Source organism: Pezoporus occidentalis, unplaced genomic scaffold, assembly GCF_034315485.1.
Source record: "Pezoporus occidentalis ecotype Australia unplaced genomic scaffold, CSIRO_AGI_Poc_V1 ctg162, whole genome shotgun sequence".
In the NCBI taxonomy this organism is placed as follows: Eukaryota; Metazoa; Chordata; class Aves; order Psittaciformes; family Psittacidae; genus Pezoporus; species Pezoporus occidentalis.
The window spans coordinates 1,117,441-1,134,048 of record NW_026913447.1 but is presented as its reverse complement, the minus strand read 5'-3'; the positions used below and the strand labels follow the sequence as shown (position 1 = coordinate 1,134,048).

General features: G+C 42.4%; 1 protein-coding gene across 2 annotated transcripts in view; it reads left to right on the top strand.

Annotated features, from left to right (window-relative positions):
* Positions 1-548: 548 nt before the first annotated feature.
* ADAMTS12 (ADAM metallopeptidase with thrombospondin type 1 motif 12) overlaps positions 549-16,608 on the top strand; it is a 157,363-nt gene continuing 141,303 nt past the window's right edge. The window contains exons 1-2 of one of the 2 annotated variants that reach the window (XM_062612884.1): positions 549-1,087; positions 5,814-6,175. In XM_062612884.1, the coding sequence (XP_062468868.1) occupies positions 961-1,087; positions 5,814-6,175 (489 nt within the window). In that variant the 5' untranslated portion in view covers positions 549-960. The remainder of the gene's footprint in view (positions 1,088-5,813; positions 6,176-16,608) is intronic. The other variant, XM_062612885.1, reaches the window with a different exon arrangement.

Here is a 16,608-nt window from a genome sequence, read left to right as displayed (position 1 = left end):
ACTGGTGAGGCTGCACCTCGAATCCTGTGTTCAGTTCTGGGCCCCTCACTACCAGAGAGACATTGAGGTGCTGGAGCAGGTCCAGAGAAAGGCAACGGAGCTGGTGAAGGGTCTGGAGCACACCTGTGATGGGGAACGGCTGAGGGAACTGGGAGGTTTGGTTTGGAGAAGGCTCGGGGGGGACCTTATTGCTCTCTACAACTGTCTGAAAGGAGGATGGAGCAAAGAGGTGGCTGGTCTCTTCTCCCGGTTAAGAAATGAATAGGACGAGACGTAATGGCCTCAAGCTGCACATGGGGAGGTTTACACTGGATATTAGGAAAATTTTTTTCACTGAAAGAGTGCTCAGGCATTGGAGCAGGCTGCCCAGGGCAGTGGGAGAATCACCATCCCTGGTGACAAAAAACCATGTAGATGAGGCCCCCAGTGACATGGTTAGTGGTGGCCTTGGCAGTGCTGGGGTAGAGATTTGACTCTATGATCTTGAAGGTCTTCTCCAAGCTGTTTTGTCCTGCGAGTCTAAGCAGGAGGGAAAATCTGCCCTGATGGGTGCGGGACTGCGAGGCCCAGCTACGACCTCCCGTATGGGGCCGGAGCGGGGAGGCTGCCTTGTGTGGCCGCCCTCTCCGGGGCTGCCGGGGCTAACGCCCCACCTTTGAGCCGTGGAGGGCGGAGTGGGGGTGCGGCAGTCCCCGCTGGTGGCCTCTCGTCCCCTCCCCTCCCGCTGGCCCGGTCCGGTTCTCTCCACCGCCTTAACGCCGGCGGCTCCGAGGCGGGGGCTCCCGGAGCGGCTCCTTCCCCACAACCCTCCTTCCTCCCCGGCAGAAACCAGACACCGGGACGGCCCCGCGCAGTCCTTGTGGGGAGCGGCTCTGGGAGGCCGCTCCACCGCTGCCCCGCCGCCTGGCTATGCCGCGGCCCGGCTAGGCGCGGCCCCTCTCGGACCTCCCCGCCCGCACCATGCCATGTGTCCCGCGGAGCCGGGGAGCACAGGTCTCCCTCTGGATCCTCATCCTTCACGTCCAAGCGCCCTGCCTGAGCAGGGCCCCGCCGGCCGGCAGCTCACTCTTCCCCGATGGGCGGCAAGGTCAGTAGCTGGGTACGGGGAGTTTCCCGGCAGGGTGTGAGGGAGAGCGGGCTCGCCCCGGGTGTGCGTCCCACGGGTCGGGTCGTGGCTCAGTGGCACTGCTGCTGCGGCTCGGGGTGAGCGGTGCTGCCCGGGCTCGAGTGTCCGAGCCCGCAGCGTACCCTCGAGCGGCTCTGGGGACCGGCTGCTCCAGCCTTTGAAGTTTTGAAGTGAGAACACAGCTCTGCCTGTGCCCGCCTGTTGCTGTTTGGAGGTCACTGAATTGCACCATGTAGATAGAGGTATTGTAAAATGCTGCTTTTTGCTCGTCTTCCTCGTTAAGAAGCATCTCTTTAAATACCAGAATAGTTTTGTACTAAGCTGAAAAAGTGTATTGCCCTGTTGTTTTGTTTTTGTTTTGTTGGGGCTTTTTTTGTTTGTTTGGTTTTTGTTTGGTTGGTTTTATTGTTTTTTTTTTTTGTTGTTGTTGTTGTTTTTTGGTTTGGTTTTTTTTTTAACAGAGAAGAACTGGGGTTATCAGGGTATAAGACACGCTGTGATTTATTCATATCTAGTGAGGATGATAAATTAAAAGCAAGGCTTTATCTGTGGGAGGAATCTCTTGAGGCTGCTGGCCAGGTGGATTAATTCATTCCCTCTTTTGGAACTGGCTGCACACCTCCCTGGGGGAGTGTAAGTCAGGATTTTTATCCTGTTGTCTGTTTAAGGAAAATCAGAGGCAGCTCCCAAGAGAGAAAAATTATGATTAGTCGGAAGACTCTGCCTGGTGGTAGAAGACTCGAAAGTGCAGGAGGAAATTTTGCTTCCTGAAAACCTTCCTGATGCAATCAACAGCTGGGGTGCTGTCAGTGGGAGAGCTTGTACACAGAGGAGAAAATCTGCTGTGCACCTCAGAGATCATGGAAATAAAAAGTGGTTAAGCAAGCTGCTGAATAGTGAACAATTATCCTGAAGTTACTTCCTGCTGGATGTATTTAAACTGAATGCAAACAGTCACTGCATTCCTGTGTCTCTCTAGATGGGACTGAACAGGGATGCTGTGTTAGCACATAATAGCTGTCTGTCAGGCATTTGGAAGTGAATGTGGAATTAATTTAACTTTCTACACATGAAAAACCTAGGCTTTCTCAGGTGTTTGCAAATAGTTTTGTGTAAAGGGACAATTAAAATTTGGCTGGGTTTTTTTTGAAGATTGGATGCAGTGCTAAGTGTAAAGAACTTAAATTTCTGTCTCGCGTAGCTATTATGCTCCCTCCACATGCACAACAAGTGTAGCAGTCGGAACAGTTAACGATTCTCTTACTGAATGTTGAAGGCCTGATCCTTGCCATGGGACTTTGGAGCTTGGGGTGTTTCCTGGGTACAGAGCCTTTCTTTGGCTTGGGAAGACGCTTCCTCCAGAGAACAGCAACTCTATTTCCTATTGCAAGGAATCGTTTGAAAAGAAGCCAGAGGGTCTGAGGGGCAGATGTAGATGAACTGCAAACATGGAGGTGAAACAATGTCAAATGATGATGTGTCACATTTTAAAGGAATTTTTGTCAGAAAACATGTTATCTGTCTGAAAGAAATTGTGCTTTTCTTGTCACACGTGACAGACTGTGTATGTTTTTATCTTTATCCTAGTTTATCCACTTGTGTACAGCCATCTTTATGGGGAGTTCTCTGCTGTGTTTTGAATCCACAAGGGAGCAGAACAGTCAGCAGTGGTTTGGAATATTATCATATGTTTTCAGTGATGCAGAATTAGGAGGCTCTGCTGGGGAGCGTTAACTTAAACAATTCTTAGACTTGTCAAACAAACATGAATAGCCTGTGCAAACGGTGATACAAGGCTAAGTACTGACTTGAATGTATCAGTGTGATGTTTGGTTCTGCTCATGGCACTGATGCAAGCTGGCATGCCCAGGCTGCAGTTGTGGAAGGATATAGTGATCCCTGGAGCTACACAAGCTGCCCAGGGAAGTCTTCCCATTCCTGGACTATAATTCCTCAGCAGTGCCACTTTGCAGGCGGAGGTTCCATGGAGTGAAGAGTATTAGAGGTGGCTAAGGAGCATGCCGTGGCATGCCAGCCCTGAGGCTTGTTAGTGGCACTAGGATAGTTTCCCTCTGGCACTAAGGTTTATGGGAATGTGTGGTGTTTTAATAAGAATAAATTATTAATTTAGGAAAATTGAGGAAGTCAGCGTTGAAGAATTCAACCCTTATTCTTGTGCAGTCTGGGTTGCATGCATTAAGTTATTCCATTTGTTGCCTCTGCCCTCTAGTTGGTTGTTACTCTTTCCTAGAAGGGCAGAAAGGTAAAAACAAAATTGTACCTCCTATTTTTGTTTTACAGTCTTTTCCAGCAAGAAAGATCAAGTGGTATGTTAGGCTTAATGTGGAGCTCAGTTAGTTGTTATTGGTAGGATTACCCTTGCTCACCTCTACCCAATGGTCTAGACAAAACTGGTAATGATTATTTGCAGATATCCTTAGCCTCATCTTGTTAAAGTTTGTTGTGTTGTAATCTTGATCCTTCTGGTCTTTTGAAAACTGCTTAATAATTCAATTCTGTGATTACATTACAGTATACTGTTATTGCAGCATAATTTGCTCTCCAGTGACTAGCATTCAGAAATGAGTATTTAAGGAGGGGTGGAAGAAGTTAGACTTCTCTGCCTTGGGGATTCTGTTGCCATCAGACACTTCGGCATTATTTTCCCTCTTAGTGATGATGATGTCTAAATTACCTTAACCTCTAAACACTAATCACTATAATGAAATAAAAAACTTCCTTGAATAGTTTGAAGTTCAAAACTGCAAGTCTTTGGTCTTGCATGGAGCTGAACTGTTAAGCCACAACAAATTAATCTCAAGACATCAAGCAGAGGCAAATTGCACAGTGACAGCAAATGAGTAAGTTTTCCTTCAGGCATTTAATTTGATTATTTAGTGAGTTGTGCTGAAAACCATAGAAATGGGGCCTGATCTTGCTTGATCTTGTAGTGTTCTCTGTTAGCCTGTCTTTGCTAGCACAATATAGGATGTGGGTCTTCTCAGAAGTCTAATAATGAAACTTCTGCAGGTAAGCCATGTTTTTGGGTGTTTCACCTCTCTTGTCCTGCTCATTTTTTGCTTCACTCTGGAGCATGAGGAAGGAGCGACCTATCTTCAGCCGCTAAATTGTTCAGCTGGCACCTTATGTGCTATATAGAGGCTGTGTAAACTGCAGGCATGAAGGTGTGGATTGAATTTCCCATGTCTCAGTTCCTGCTGTACTTATGTGGGCAGGGGCAGGAGATGTCTCAGAATTTATGGTAGGTGTTAGTCTCTGAGGTGTCAAGACCTGCTGCTGTGGACATTTAAAAGCCCACTGCTGCAGCTTGTCCTGAAAAGGCAAAAAGTCATGATAGGCTGGTGGGAAGACTTGTGTACAAAGAATTCTGTTGTGTATGACAATAAGTTTTCCTCTGAAATAAAGGTGCTACTGAGACAAGGCCAAATTTCTTATGTAGTTTTGTATATGTGCTTTTTTTTTTTTTTTTGATGGCCTTATGAAAGACAAGCATCCATGTCTCATACTGCAGCTAATGAGGGCAAAGGAGATATGTTTCTTCCCAGAGGGGATGAACCTGGATAGCTATCTGTCTCAACATGGTTTATCCTGTGTGGCTTTGAAGATGCAGGCAGTGGAGAGAATTGTCTCTAGAAGGATTGTCTTACCAGTCCTAAGGAGGAGTAAAGTGCTCCGGAAGTACCTGGAGCAGGCTAATTGCTTTTTTAACCAGCTTAATTAATGAATAAGGTTTAGGTGCTTCATGTACAGGTGGCTGGGACTTCAGGAGTGAAGAGCAAGGAGCCCTAGGGAAGGAGGAACTGGAATGACACGTATCCTCACAATTTCTTTTTGATGAAATATATTCAGACTGATTTCATGGGCTGAAGTCAAGTGTGCTTACAGATCTGGGAGTATGAGTTTGTAGGGACTGTGTTTTATGTGTATTTATGCTATTTGTTTGGGACTTTTGAGCTTTACACTAATTTAAAGAAAAATGAAATTGGGAACAGGTGGTCTTCTGCGTCACAGCAGGAGACAAGAATGCCGGGAGCGCTTTCTTCCCTTGTTAGATTCTGGTAAGTGCTAATACAGCTGATCTTACTCTGGTTGGAACCCGTTATAAAAAATGACACAGTTACTTCATTCCCCTTCAAACCCTCTTTTAAAATACCATCCTCTGCTGCAGCTGCTAAAGCTGATGCTGCTGAGGTGCTGTTATTGTAGCCTGTCAAGCCAATTAGTGGTGTTCCCTTCACCCATGTGTGTTTTTAAGGCTCTGTCTCCTGCTTCAGGTGGTCAGCTTTTTGGATGTGGGGGTATGATCTTGATCAGAGCATTGTGTGCTGGGGACCTAGGGCAGAGAGGGTTCTCAGCTTTTGTGGGGTTGGAAAGAGGTGCGTGTGTGACAGTCAATCCTTCATATGATTGGTGACAAAATGTTTGAAAAGAAGAATTTTTTACTTCTAAATTGAGTGTTATACTGGAGAATAGAAAGGCCAGATAGGGATTGTAGTGCATGGTGGTCTGTGCACTGCCTGCCTTTATGTCAATAGGATGGTGTAGTGAATTGGAGTATTTTTTGAGTTTCCCTGTTAAATCATGTGAGATTTGAACAGGCTAGGACTCACCCTAGGTTTACTTCTTTTGTTTTCTTTTTTTTTCTTCTTTTTCCCCTTCCTCTCAGGGCAATTTATCAAGACACTGCCAGAATACCATGTGGTTGATCCAGCAAGAGTAGATGCAAGCGGGCATTTTCTTTCTTTTAATTTACACCATCACATCTCAAACACAAGGAAGAAGAGAGACCTCAGCAAAAAGGATAATGTGATATACTACAAAATCAACCATGAGGATAAGGATCTGTTTTTTAACTTGACTGTCCAGATGCGATTTCTTTCCCATAACTACGTAGTAGAAAGGAGACGTGGCAACCATACTGGTGCGAAGATTGCAACTCACTCGGGAGCTCCTTGCCACTTCACTGGCACAGTGTTGCAGCCAGGTGCTGGGAGTGGGACAGCAGCGATCAGCACTTGCGATGGCCTGGTAAGTGATGTGTCCTTAATGAATGGGGTTCTGGCTGATTTTTGTATTATTAGAACTGAGCTAGAGCAGTGGTGTATGAATACGTTTCTCTGGTAAGAAACTGGATGAGCCAGTCTTACATAACGCTGACATAACCTTACTGACTTAATGGTCTGAAAGTATCGGTTTAATACTGTGGATGCCATTTGAATTTTTGGAAGAGAGAATCAGGTCAAAAGTTGATGCTAAGGCCCACCTGGGGTTTACTTTAGTCACTAGATTATTTTTCTTTTTCTGGTGGTGGACCAAACATCTCTGTCATACCTATGGCTTGAAGCCATCCAAATATCCAGTCACTACATCGATCCCATTAGTAGTTGGAGCAACTTTGTTATGCATCTGGATATGAGCTGTTTTAGTTTCCTGTAAAAGGAGTGTAGGTCAGCAAAACTGCCCTGCTTGTTAAACCTACTAATGGTAAGCTGGGAAGGCTGAGATACTTGCTTCAGAACTACACTGCAACTTCAGAAATAGATGTAGGGTAGATGCAACCTTAGCCAGAGCTTTACATTCGCATCTGTACTACTTCTAAGCATCCCTAATTCCAAAGAGTACTTCTGAGGCTGGAGCTTGAAGTCTTAGTAGACTGGCAAAGATGAGAAGATAGAAACCTTAGGTTTGTTTTTTACCACTACCATAGGTTAGCTTTCTGTTTCTAGAGGATAATGCTGAACCCATCTTGTCTGGGAGGGGAAGAAGACACAGACTGCTGGAATGTGAAGCGAATGCTACAGGGAGCTGTGTAAAATGTCACACAGAATTGCTGATAAGCAAATGCAAAGGATTTGTGGAGTGTGCAGACAAAGGTGATGAAATGCGTACAGGGTGCGTGTGCTGTAGTGTTTTGACCACTGAGTGGCAAATTACAGTGTTCGAAAGTGCATAGGGCAGGGCACTGATGACTGGCTGACAACACATCTCAGTCTGGCACAAGGTAGGGACTGATGCTTCATTTTTGGGCATGAGCTCCGTGCCAAGGTGTGTATCTGTAAAGTACATTCTTTCCCTGACAACCTGTCAGTGTCTGTGTTCCTTGCTATTGAGAAGTATGAAGCTTTCTGAAGCTTTGGAAAATCAGTGGGTTACAAAAGTATCCTGGCAATTTATGAAAAGTAACATGAAGACAGCTCTGGGGTAGATGAAATGTGAAACTTTGGAGTCTTCCACAGTGCTGATGGCACTTTTGGCATGTTGCCTGGAGAAACAGACTGTTGCTTGAAGTCAGAAGCTTCAGTCCCACAGGCATGAACATCAAGGGATTTTCTAAGCAATTCTTCCATTATGGACCAACTTACCAAAACTTCCCTGAAACATGTTATAGTCATACCGTAAGGAAAAGGAGATAGGATGAAAAAGTAGTTCCTTTGATTGGTTTGCCTGGTGCTGTACCAGAATGTCTTTGTTAGTTTTCATTAGAATGAGAACTTGAAATTAAGTTCTGGATCTTCATTATGCCTTTTGAAGTCTGCAACAAGGATTTAAACCTTCCCAAAACCCCTCAAATCACAATTTAAATTCAGCTTGGTAATATCCTGTGAAGTGATCCTTTAATTTGAGCTACAAACTTTTTGAGGTTTACTTTGATTTGGAGGGTTTTCGAAACAATATTTGCTAGAATACAGGCTTGGAGATTGTTTCTTTTTGACAGAACACTTGTATCAGAAAAATACAGTCATGGCTTGGGTTTTCCCACTACCCCAAAATTAAACCTTGAAAACTTCTTTGCCTCGGTCTTCACTGGCAAAGGCTCGACCCCATCACCCAAGTCTTGGAAGGCAGATGCAGGGACTGTGAGAATGAAGACCCTAGGCCCACTGTAGGAGAGGATCTGGTTGGAGACCATCTTAAAAATTTGAATGTGCACAAGTTCATGGGACCTGATGAAATCCATCCGTGGGTCCTGAAGGAGCTGGCAAATGAAGTTGCTAAGCCACTGGCCATCATATTTGAGAAATCATGGCAGTCAGGTGAAGTTCCCGATGACTGGAAAAAGGGGAAAATGGATGACGCGGGGAATTACAGACCAGTCAGTCTCACCTCTGTTCCTGGCAAAATCTTGGAGCAGATTCTCCTGGAAGGCATGCTAAGGCACATGAAAAACAACAAGGTGCTTGGTGACAGCCAGCATGGCTTCACTAAGGGGAAATCCTGCCTGACCAATTTGGTGGCCTTCTATGGTGGGGCTACAAAACTGATGGACAGGGGTAGAGCAGTTGACGTCATCTACCTGGACTTGTGCAAAGCATTCAACGCTGTCCCACATGCCATCCTTGTCTCTAAATTGGAGAGACATCAATTTGATGGATGGACCACTCGGTGGATAAAGAACTGGCTGGATGACCGCACGCAAAGAGTTGTGGTCAATGGCTCAGTGTCCAGCTGGAGACCAGTAACGAGTGGTGTCCCTCAGGGATCGGTGTTGGGACTGGTCTTGTTCAACATCTTTGTCGCTGACATGGCCAGTGGCATTGAGTACGCCCTGAGCAAGTTTGCCGATGACACCAAGCTGTGTGGTTCAGTTGATACGCTGGAGGGAAGGAATGCCATCCAGAGGGGCCTCGACACGCTTGTGAGGTGGGCTGATGCCAACCTCATGAAGTTTAACCATGCCAAGTGCAAGGTCCTACACCTGGGTCGGAGCAATCCCAGGTAGGTTGTGAATGCTCTATCCCGGCAGTGTTCAAGACCAGGTTGGATGACATGGGTGACATGGTTTAGCGTGAGGTGTCCCTGCCCATGGCAGGGGGGTTGGAATTAGATGATCTTAAAGTCTTTTCCAACCCTAACTATTCTATGATTCTATGATTCTACAATAAATTAATTCAGGTTGAAAATGACTTTTAGGGAAAAACACAATGGTTTTGATGCAATGATTTTTGAACTCCAGGAGTCACTGCTCTTAAGAGGTTTCAGTAAGAGCTCGGTCTGAATCTCTTAACTCCTCTGACTGCTACAGTTGGGGAAAGGTGATTTAGCTTGCGTTTCACCTGGAAGTTTTCCAAAAGACCCAGTGTCATATGGAAACACTGATTAATGAGTAATTTCACCAGTGCTGAGAAGCGCAGTCCGGTTTTCAGGATAAAACCGTGCTGTTTCTGAAATTGTGATAGTCTGCTGCTTCCTGAGCTAATGCTAAATTATTTTCATCCTGGAGATCCGCAGTTTTTTGCTGTTCTGCAACATGTCTTTTTCTGCCTTTTTTTTTTTTCTGAGATGTATTGTGTTTATTAATTGAAAAGATTTTTTTTCTGTCTATTCTTATCAGGGAGGGAAGGAGAATTGAGAATAGGTAAAACACATTGAATTAGAGCAACTTATCTGAGATACTAAAAACCTATCCCATGAGGAGAAATTGTAAGCTTGTTTACTGCAGGAGATTAATTCTAAATGAATAAAAGGAGTTATATGAACTAATGAACTGCACAGGGCGAGTTGGTAAGGCTCTGTGGGGCTGAGATGGGAAGAAGAGGAAGGTAACAAAACAGTGTGGATAAAAGATGGCAGATTCCCAGAACAGGCTTAGGCAGCAGTGGCTGCTGCATAGGTCCCTGTGAAGGGTCAGGGCCACACTTGAGTGTGTGCCTTGGCAAGTAGGTCCCGATCCAGCACACCACTGCAAGCTGGCAGAGAGCTGATGTGCTCCAGCCTCGTAACCTGGGAGCTGCTAAGAACCAGTACCTTAGCCTTCAGATTTGGGGAATGGGATTATTATTAATGTTCCTTTCCTCTACACCATTTTGTCTTGACAGTTCAGGTATGTTGTAAAGTGATAAACATACTTCGCTTTTTTTGTTGAGATGGTGAGAAGAGAAGACTTCATGGAGACTTCATAGCAGCCTTCCAGTATCTGAAGGGGGCCTACAGGGATGCTGGGGAGGGACTGTTCATTAGGAACTGTAGTGACAGGACAAGGGTTCACAGGTTAAAACTTAAACAGGGGAAGTGTAGATTGGATATAAGGAGGAAATTCTTTCCTGTTAGGGTGGTGAGGTGCTGGAATAGGTTGCCCAGGGAGGTTGTGAATGCTCCATCCCTGGCAGTGTTCAAGACCAGGTTGGACGAGGCCTTGGGTGACATGGTTTAGTGGGAGGTGTCCCTGCCCACGGCAGGGAGGTTGGAACTTGATGATCTTAAGGTCCTTTCCAACCCTAACTATTCTATGATTCCATGATTCTATAAATGAGGTACTGATTTATGATAGTAGTGAGTGACAGGAAAGTATGTCATACCTAAACTGCTATTTTTTGGCTTTCTTAATGATAGGGGCTGGTAAAAAATTTGTAATACTGAAAACCACTGATTTAAGTAAATAAATGTGTTTTACTGGAATGTTCCATTTGTTGGCTGTTTTTAGTGGGAAAAAGTTGAAATGTTCTCTTGTAATTTTGTCCAGTGAATTGCTTAAGAATATTGTCATCTTTTGCAACACCACCCACTCCCCTCCAAAAAAACAACAGAAAAAATTAAAATTGGCCTGAAGTGGGGCACAGTAAATTCCTAAAGATGACTGTGGGAGTGGAATCCTAGTTTTATTCTTCTTTCAGGAATGAGTTCCCCCTATGGGAAGTCTACTTGGTTCATACTTGGAAGTTCCTGAATTTGCAGGATAAAAGCAGTGTATAAGAACAAAACACGTGTGGTTTAGATTTGTATTCTGTCGTAAGGGTCACTTGCACAGAGCACTGAAAGTATAGTAAACCTAGAAATGGATTTTCATCTTCCTTGAGTTTTTACTTTGAAACAAATTCCTGCTTCCATTAGCATTTCATGGACGTTGTTCACATAGCAAAGATATAACTTACTATTAATTTTTATTTATTAATTCATATCACTCTTTAGAATCAGATTTCTTCTGCATAAATCAGGTGGATGGTGCTGAGAAGATGTGGTTTTCAAAGGGGCATCTGTTTGACTAAATCAGAATGACAAATGATTGAAAAAGAGGAGTGACACTTTCAAAACGTGGGAAACAACTTTTTGACATCGGTGGTTCTCCAGGTTGACAGCCTGTAGCTTTTCAAATAGAATGCCATCAGTCTTAGGAATTGCAGCATTTCCTTAGTTCTTTTGAAAACAGTACACTGATGTCTTATAAATTTCATTTTCCTATGTATTTATATATTCCCCAAATGCCGTGCAAGGGGAATAACAAAGTGACAGATTTGAGATACAAAAATGGAGAAGACAGTCATTATATGACATTGTTCTTTTTCAAAAATGTAAATATATCTCTGGGCAGAATGGGACAAGAGGATGAAGAGGACAAACTAGCAGAGATCTGGAGGAATTTAGCTGTAATTTCCAAACCCTTTTTTTTTTTTTTTTAATTAACACCTTGTGATATCTTTGTTTCCCTTTCATGCTTAATAGGTCATGACCTTTTTAACAGGTTGAAGAACATGGTTCTGCAAACTCTGTCTCTTCTGGATCAGTTGTCCTATAGTCCAGAGAAATTACCATGTCTTTCTGTTCCTGTGTGGTATACCTGCAACCAACATTTTTTCTGTTCCAGTAAAAGTGGGATTCTTTTTGGCTATGTATGTGGTGGTGCAGGAATACTCTTAAAGAAGGGGAAGATGTAACCTTTTCTTCTGTTGCACTTACAATCATCTGAAACTGGATTCAGCAATCATCTCTTACATGGAATTGCATCCAGAATGTATTTAGACACACATGCTGTTTTGGAGGCTGTTATTTTAAGAGATAAATTGAAATGTATTTCTGTAGTGTTAATAAAGGTACTGGGAAACAAATAGACAAGTTCTTTTTCAGGATCTCGTTCCTTCATGCATCTTTCTTTGTCTCTTCTAAGAGAGTCTCTGACTTTGTACAGTCTCTCACTGTACAGTACTTGGTGGGTTCTGCTTGTGGTTGGAAGTATGGCAGATGTCCCGATCTGCCAGTCATGTCTTTTTATTTGTATGTCAGTGACATCTCCACAGCAGCCTCTTTTGGTTTGCCCAGCTGATGTTCTGCTGGAGCTAAAATGTAGGAATAAGGTGTTTGGAGAATATCAGGTGTGAAAGCAAACTGCCAGCCTTCTTCTTGGGGATGGGAACTGCTCTATGGTTGGATATAATGGAACTTCCAAGTCGAAATATTCTGATTTGGCTTGATGTGGCATGTGTAAAGAAGGAAAGACCTGCTAAGTAACTCAGTTGTATATCTGCTGTATGTTTCTTCTTAGGCAGTAGTATGAAAAATGCTGTAAGTAGAAAAATTTACACTGAAGCTAAACACAGTGTTCTATGTTATGCTTGGATGGCCTGTTCTGTCCATATAGTAATATATATATGGATATTCTCCTCACTTGACTAGTGTTGTGGTTGTGTTGTGTGGTGGTTTTTTTTTTGTTGTTGGTTTGTTTGTTTGAAGATGATCCAAAGATAAGGGGTGTGATGGTGTTTTTCTGCTTGCTTTATTGTTCGGTTTATTTTGCCCCAACAGTTTCATCATTCAAACTTTGACTAGTATTTGCTGCAGTACTTTAACATCCATCCTTTCTCTCCGTGTTTGAACTTCAACTATTCATCTGCCAGCTCCCTTCCCCCAGTCTTTTGTTTGCAGAAAGACTCTAATTGACAGGTCAAATGAATCTCATCAGTGATCTCAATACATGAGAATCCAGCCTTGCTTGTGGCTTCTGGTCTTGGCCTTGTCACCTTTAGCCAATATGAAGTTGTTAGCCCAGAAGCTGTGTATGGCTAAAGTTTTTATAACATAGTTGTTACTTTTCAGTGGAACAGTCGTTGATGGTGTAGGTGAAAATGAGATTAGTCAGTATGAACTGATTTAAGTAGAATACCCAGGATTAGGATGCTTTAAGGTAACTGGTTTTGAGAACAGGAAAGACAGACTGTTGTATAGTTTTCAGAAATCTAATACTCTTGTTTAAATCTATACGTACTGATTTGCTAACCACTTAGGAATATTGTTAGTGTACAGAGCTGTCAATCATAGTTCCAGTCTCCGGGAGTCTTTTTAATGAATCTTCTATGCATGTGTGTACTTTTCCCCCCCTTTTTCCCTGAAAGTCTTCACTCATCATTTAGTGTGTGGTGTTTTTTATAAAAAGTGTCTTGTTTACTGAGGGAAAACTGGGGAATTGTGACTTCAGTCTGTTTAGAACCCAGAAATAAAAAATATCCATAACATCTGTTTTGCCTTGATTCTCAGTAACGTGAGGTTTTCAGGATGGTCTGTTTTTAGATTCTTCTCGTATGGCCTAATCTAGGCCATTGAGGCCTTATTCAGACTAATCTGAAAGTGAGCTATCAGAGCTGTTAAGTTCTCATGAGTTTTACAGGTAAAGGAGGGAACTTCTGATCAGTGAATGATGGATGAACACATGCAGGTTGACTGGTCGCTCAACATGACTCTTAAATTGTTACTGAGCAGGATGCAGTGCTACCTATGGCCCAGCTGATGGTGAGGAGTGCTGGAGAATTCAGGAGACATTGAAGAAAATTACTTTAAGTGAGGAGATGGAGTATGTGTGAGAAGGAGATCTGTGTGGAAACAAGGTTTTGATAGTTCTGCTGTTCATAGATTTTTTTTTTTTTTAATCCATTTTTGTGATGGCTGAAAGGAAGGATCCAGCATGGAAGTAAATAGAATTGTTTGCACATTTTTGCCATCTTAGCAAAGTGCTGTACCTGCTACCCATCACGTGGGCACATGCTTTGTATGTAATAATTAATGATGAGCAGAGGAGAGGGGAAGAACCAAAGCTTTCCTACATATTCTGGCAGTGATGCATGTAATGTGACATTAATGGGGACAAATCTTGCCAATTGCATGCCTTATTTTATAGCTATTCGAAAAGTGAAAATTACCAAGAAGAGCCTGCCTTGCTTCTGTTCTTAGCAGGCAGACACTGGCAGGATGTTAGGTTGTCAACAGCAATGGGTGATGTAAACAACAAACCCAAATAGTGTGTGTCTCCTGCTTGTACTTAGAGGATAGATGGGCTAGTGGTACTTTCACAGCAGCTGTGTGAGCCTGGCTTCTGGTACCAGCTGAAAAACAGCAGCCTGAAGGTCAGGTCTGCCAGAGAGGAGCAGCTGCAGTCCCTGAGCAGGGTCAGCATCAGGGCATGGTTATATATACATGTATATCAAGCACACACACATATGCAAAACTACATACATGTATCTAGCTTTGTCACTGCAGAACAGTTACACTGCAGCTAAAGCTCTCGTTTTAAGATCCATGCTGTGTGCTGGGAAGGCTTCTGCACTGTTGAATGCATTAGGTATTACCAAGTTATTTTGCTTTTTTTCCAGAAACTGGTGCTTAACAGTTGAGTTCCTCAATGCATTTTTAAGTTGCAACAGAATTTAAGTATTTAGTAATTTAGGCTGGGATATTTATGTTCCCACAGTGGCTCCAGGGTGTGCTTTGGAGAAAGATTAATCTGAAATTGCAAGCTCTAAAAGTAAAGAGGTAAATAAATAGTGATAAAAAAGCTGGTTGTCTTGGCTAAGCAGTACCTATGTATCTGTTGTGGGCTCCAATACTCATGGCAAACAGCAGGTTCTTAATAAACTGCTTAGGCTTGTGCATGCATGGAAATCCCAAGAATAGATCTAAATGCGTTGTGGCTGTAACTCACAGTAAAGGCTGATGCAGATACTATTTATGAGTTGAAGTTTTCTTTTGTTCAAATTCCACTCTTCTGATTTTTAAGTGTATGTATTTAAAAAAAAGATGATTCTAAATGCTCAGTCCAAACTTTAATATCTGTTTATTTGGATGCAGTGTTAACTCTGTTTCCTTATTTAGGACAGTCATAGACCAAATCTGGCCAAAATTGTAAGAATGGAGACTGTGGTAGGGTGAACATGTTTGTTTTATCCAGCATCCTCTGTCCAACATTGATGAAGTAAATATCTAGTAAAGAATAAAAAACAGGGCAGTAGGACATCTCCACTTAGTTCATCCTTTTTTTCTGTTTTTGACTCAGATCAAATTTCTTGATGTGTCTGTTTTCTTTCTTGAGAGCCTCCTGATGCAATTGTCCTTTCTTTCTTGTCCTCCCGAGTCACTGAGTGCTAGAAAAATGAATCTTTACTTTGAATTTCAACACTTTATATGGATTTAGATGTATCTTCTTTTGTTTTTCGCTAGCATTTTATCAGCTTCATTTGATGCTTTCTGAAGCTGTTGCCTTGGAGGAGACAATAAACAGTCAACATGCTGTAAAGAAAAAATTCTTTATGTTCTTTTGCAACATTGTTAACGTGGCCATATCTTTAGAGCTTAATGGAATTTAAGTTCAAGCAAGTATTATTTCCTTTATTTTTTTATTCCTTCATATTTACTGCAAGTTGGAGTTCATTACATAGGCAAATCAAGGTCTAGTCAGGTCTACTGCCTTTGTGATTAGATCAGACCAAGCAAATAGTGGATTAGGTATTGGGGACAAAGCGTTTTTGGCAAAACCCCATTTGCTGCATAATTTATTTACCATTTGCAGAAACTCGTCTCTTAAGAATTAATGTGCTTCTGTGTTAGCAAGAGAAATGCAAATAATTTGTATTACTTTAAATCACCTTGGTGGATATTTATGGAGCTGGAACGATATTGTAGGTAGTATTTCATCCTTACTGAAGTCCATTACCTTCAATTCATGTGTACCACTTCAGAAAAATGTCTCTACCGGAAAATATATTATGAATAATTATTTCAAGTAACTTCAGATCAACTACATTTAATTTGGAGAATTTTATCACTGAACAAAACATTTTCCTCACCCTTCCGTTCCTGAAATTTTCACATAGTATAATCTCAACTGAAAGTTTAGTTGGATCCAAAGCTGTATTTTTGTTCAGGATTTTGTCTCTCCTCTCAATATGTAATTTTGGTAACTTCCTAAACAGAAAGCTAGCACACAGTTTTTGTTTTGGAATTACGGAATTTACTGGAAAAAAAAGAATTATCCCAGTTTATTCATTAAATTGTTTCAGTTGATCTCAATCTTCAAGTTTAAAGGGGGAGTGGGAGCTGGTAGAAAAAATCCTCAGCTTTATATTTCTGAATGCCAGGTAGTTTAATAACAAACTGCAAACAATTCTTTCCATCTCAAAAATTTTGTTTAATTAGTCCCTGGTTAGATGCCCATTACTTTGGAGGTGGGCATAGGGGCAGCTGAACCAGTAGAATTTTCTTTTGAGCTGCATTTCCATTAGTGTTGAATAACAGCCATGATACGGTAGTGCACCCATGCAGATATTTCTAGTGTCTTTGATGTTTTGAATGTTTCATAATTACTGTTTGTGATTTGCACAGCGGTGGCAATCTATTCACTGTACATCACTCACTGTACATCACTTTTTTGCAGTCTACAATGTGCAAATTTGTATGTGCAAGATTGGCAGAGCAGGATTGTTATT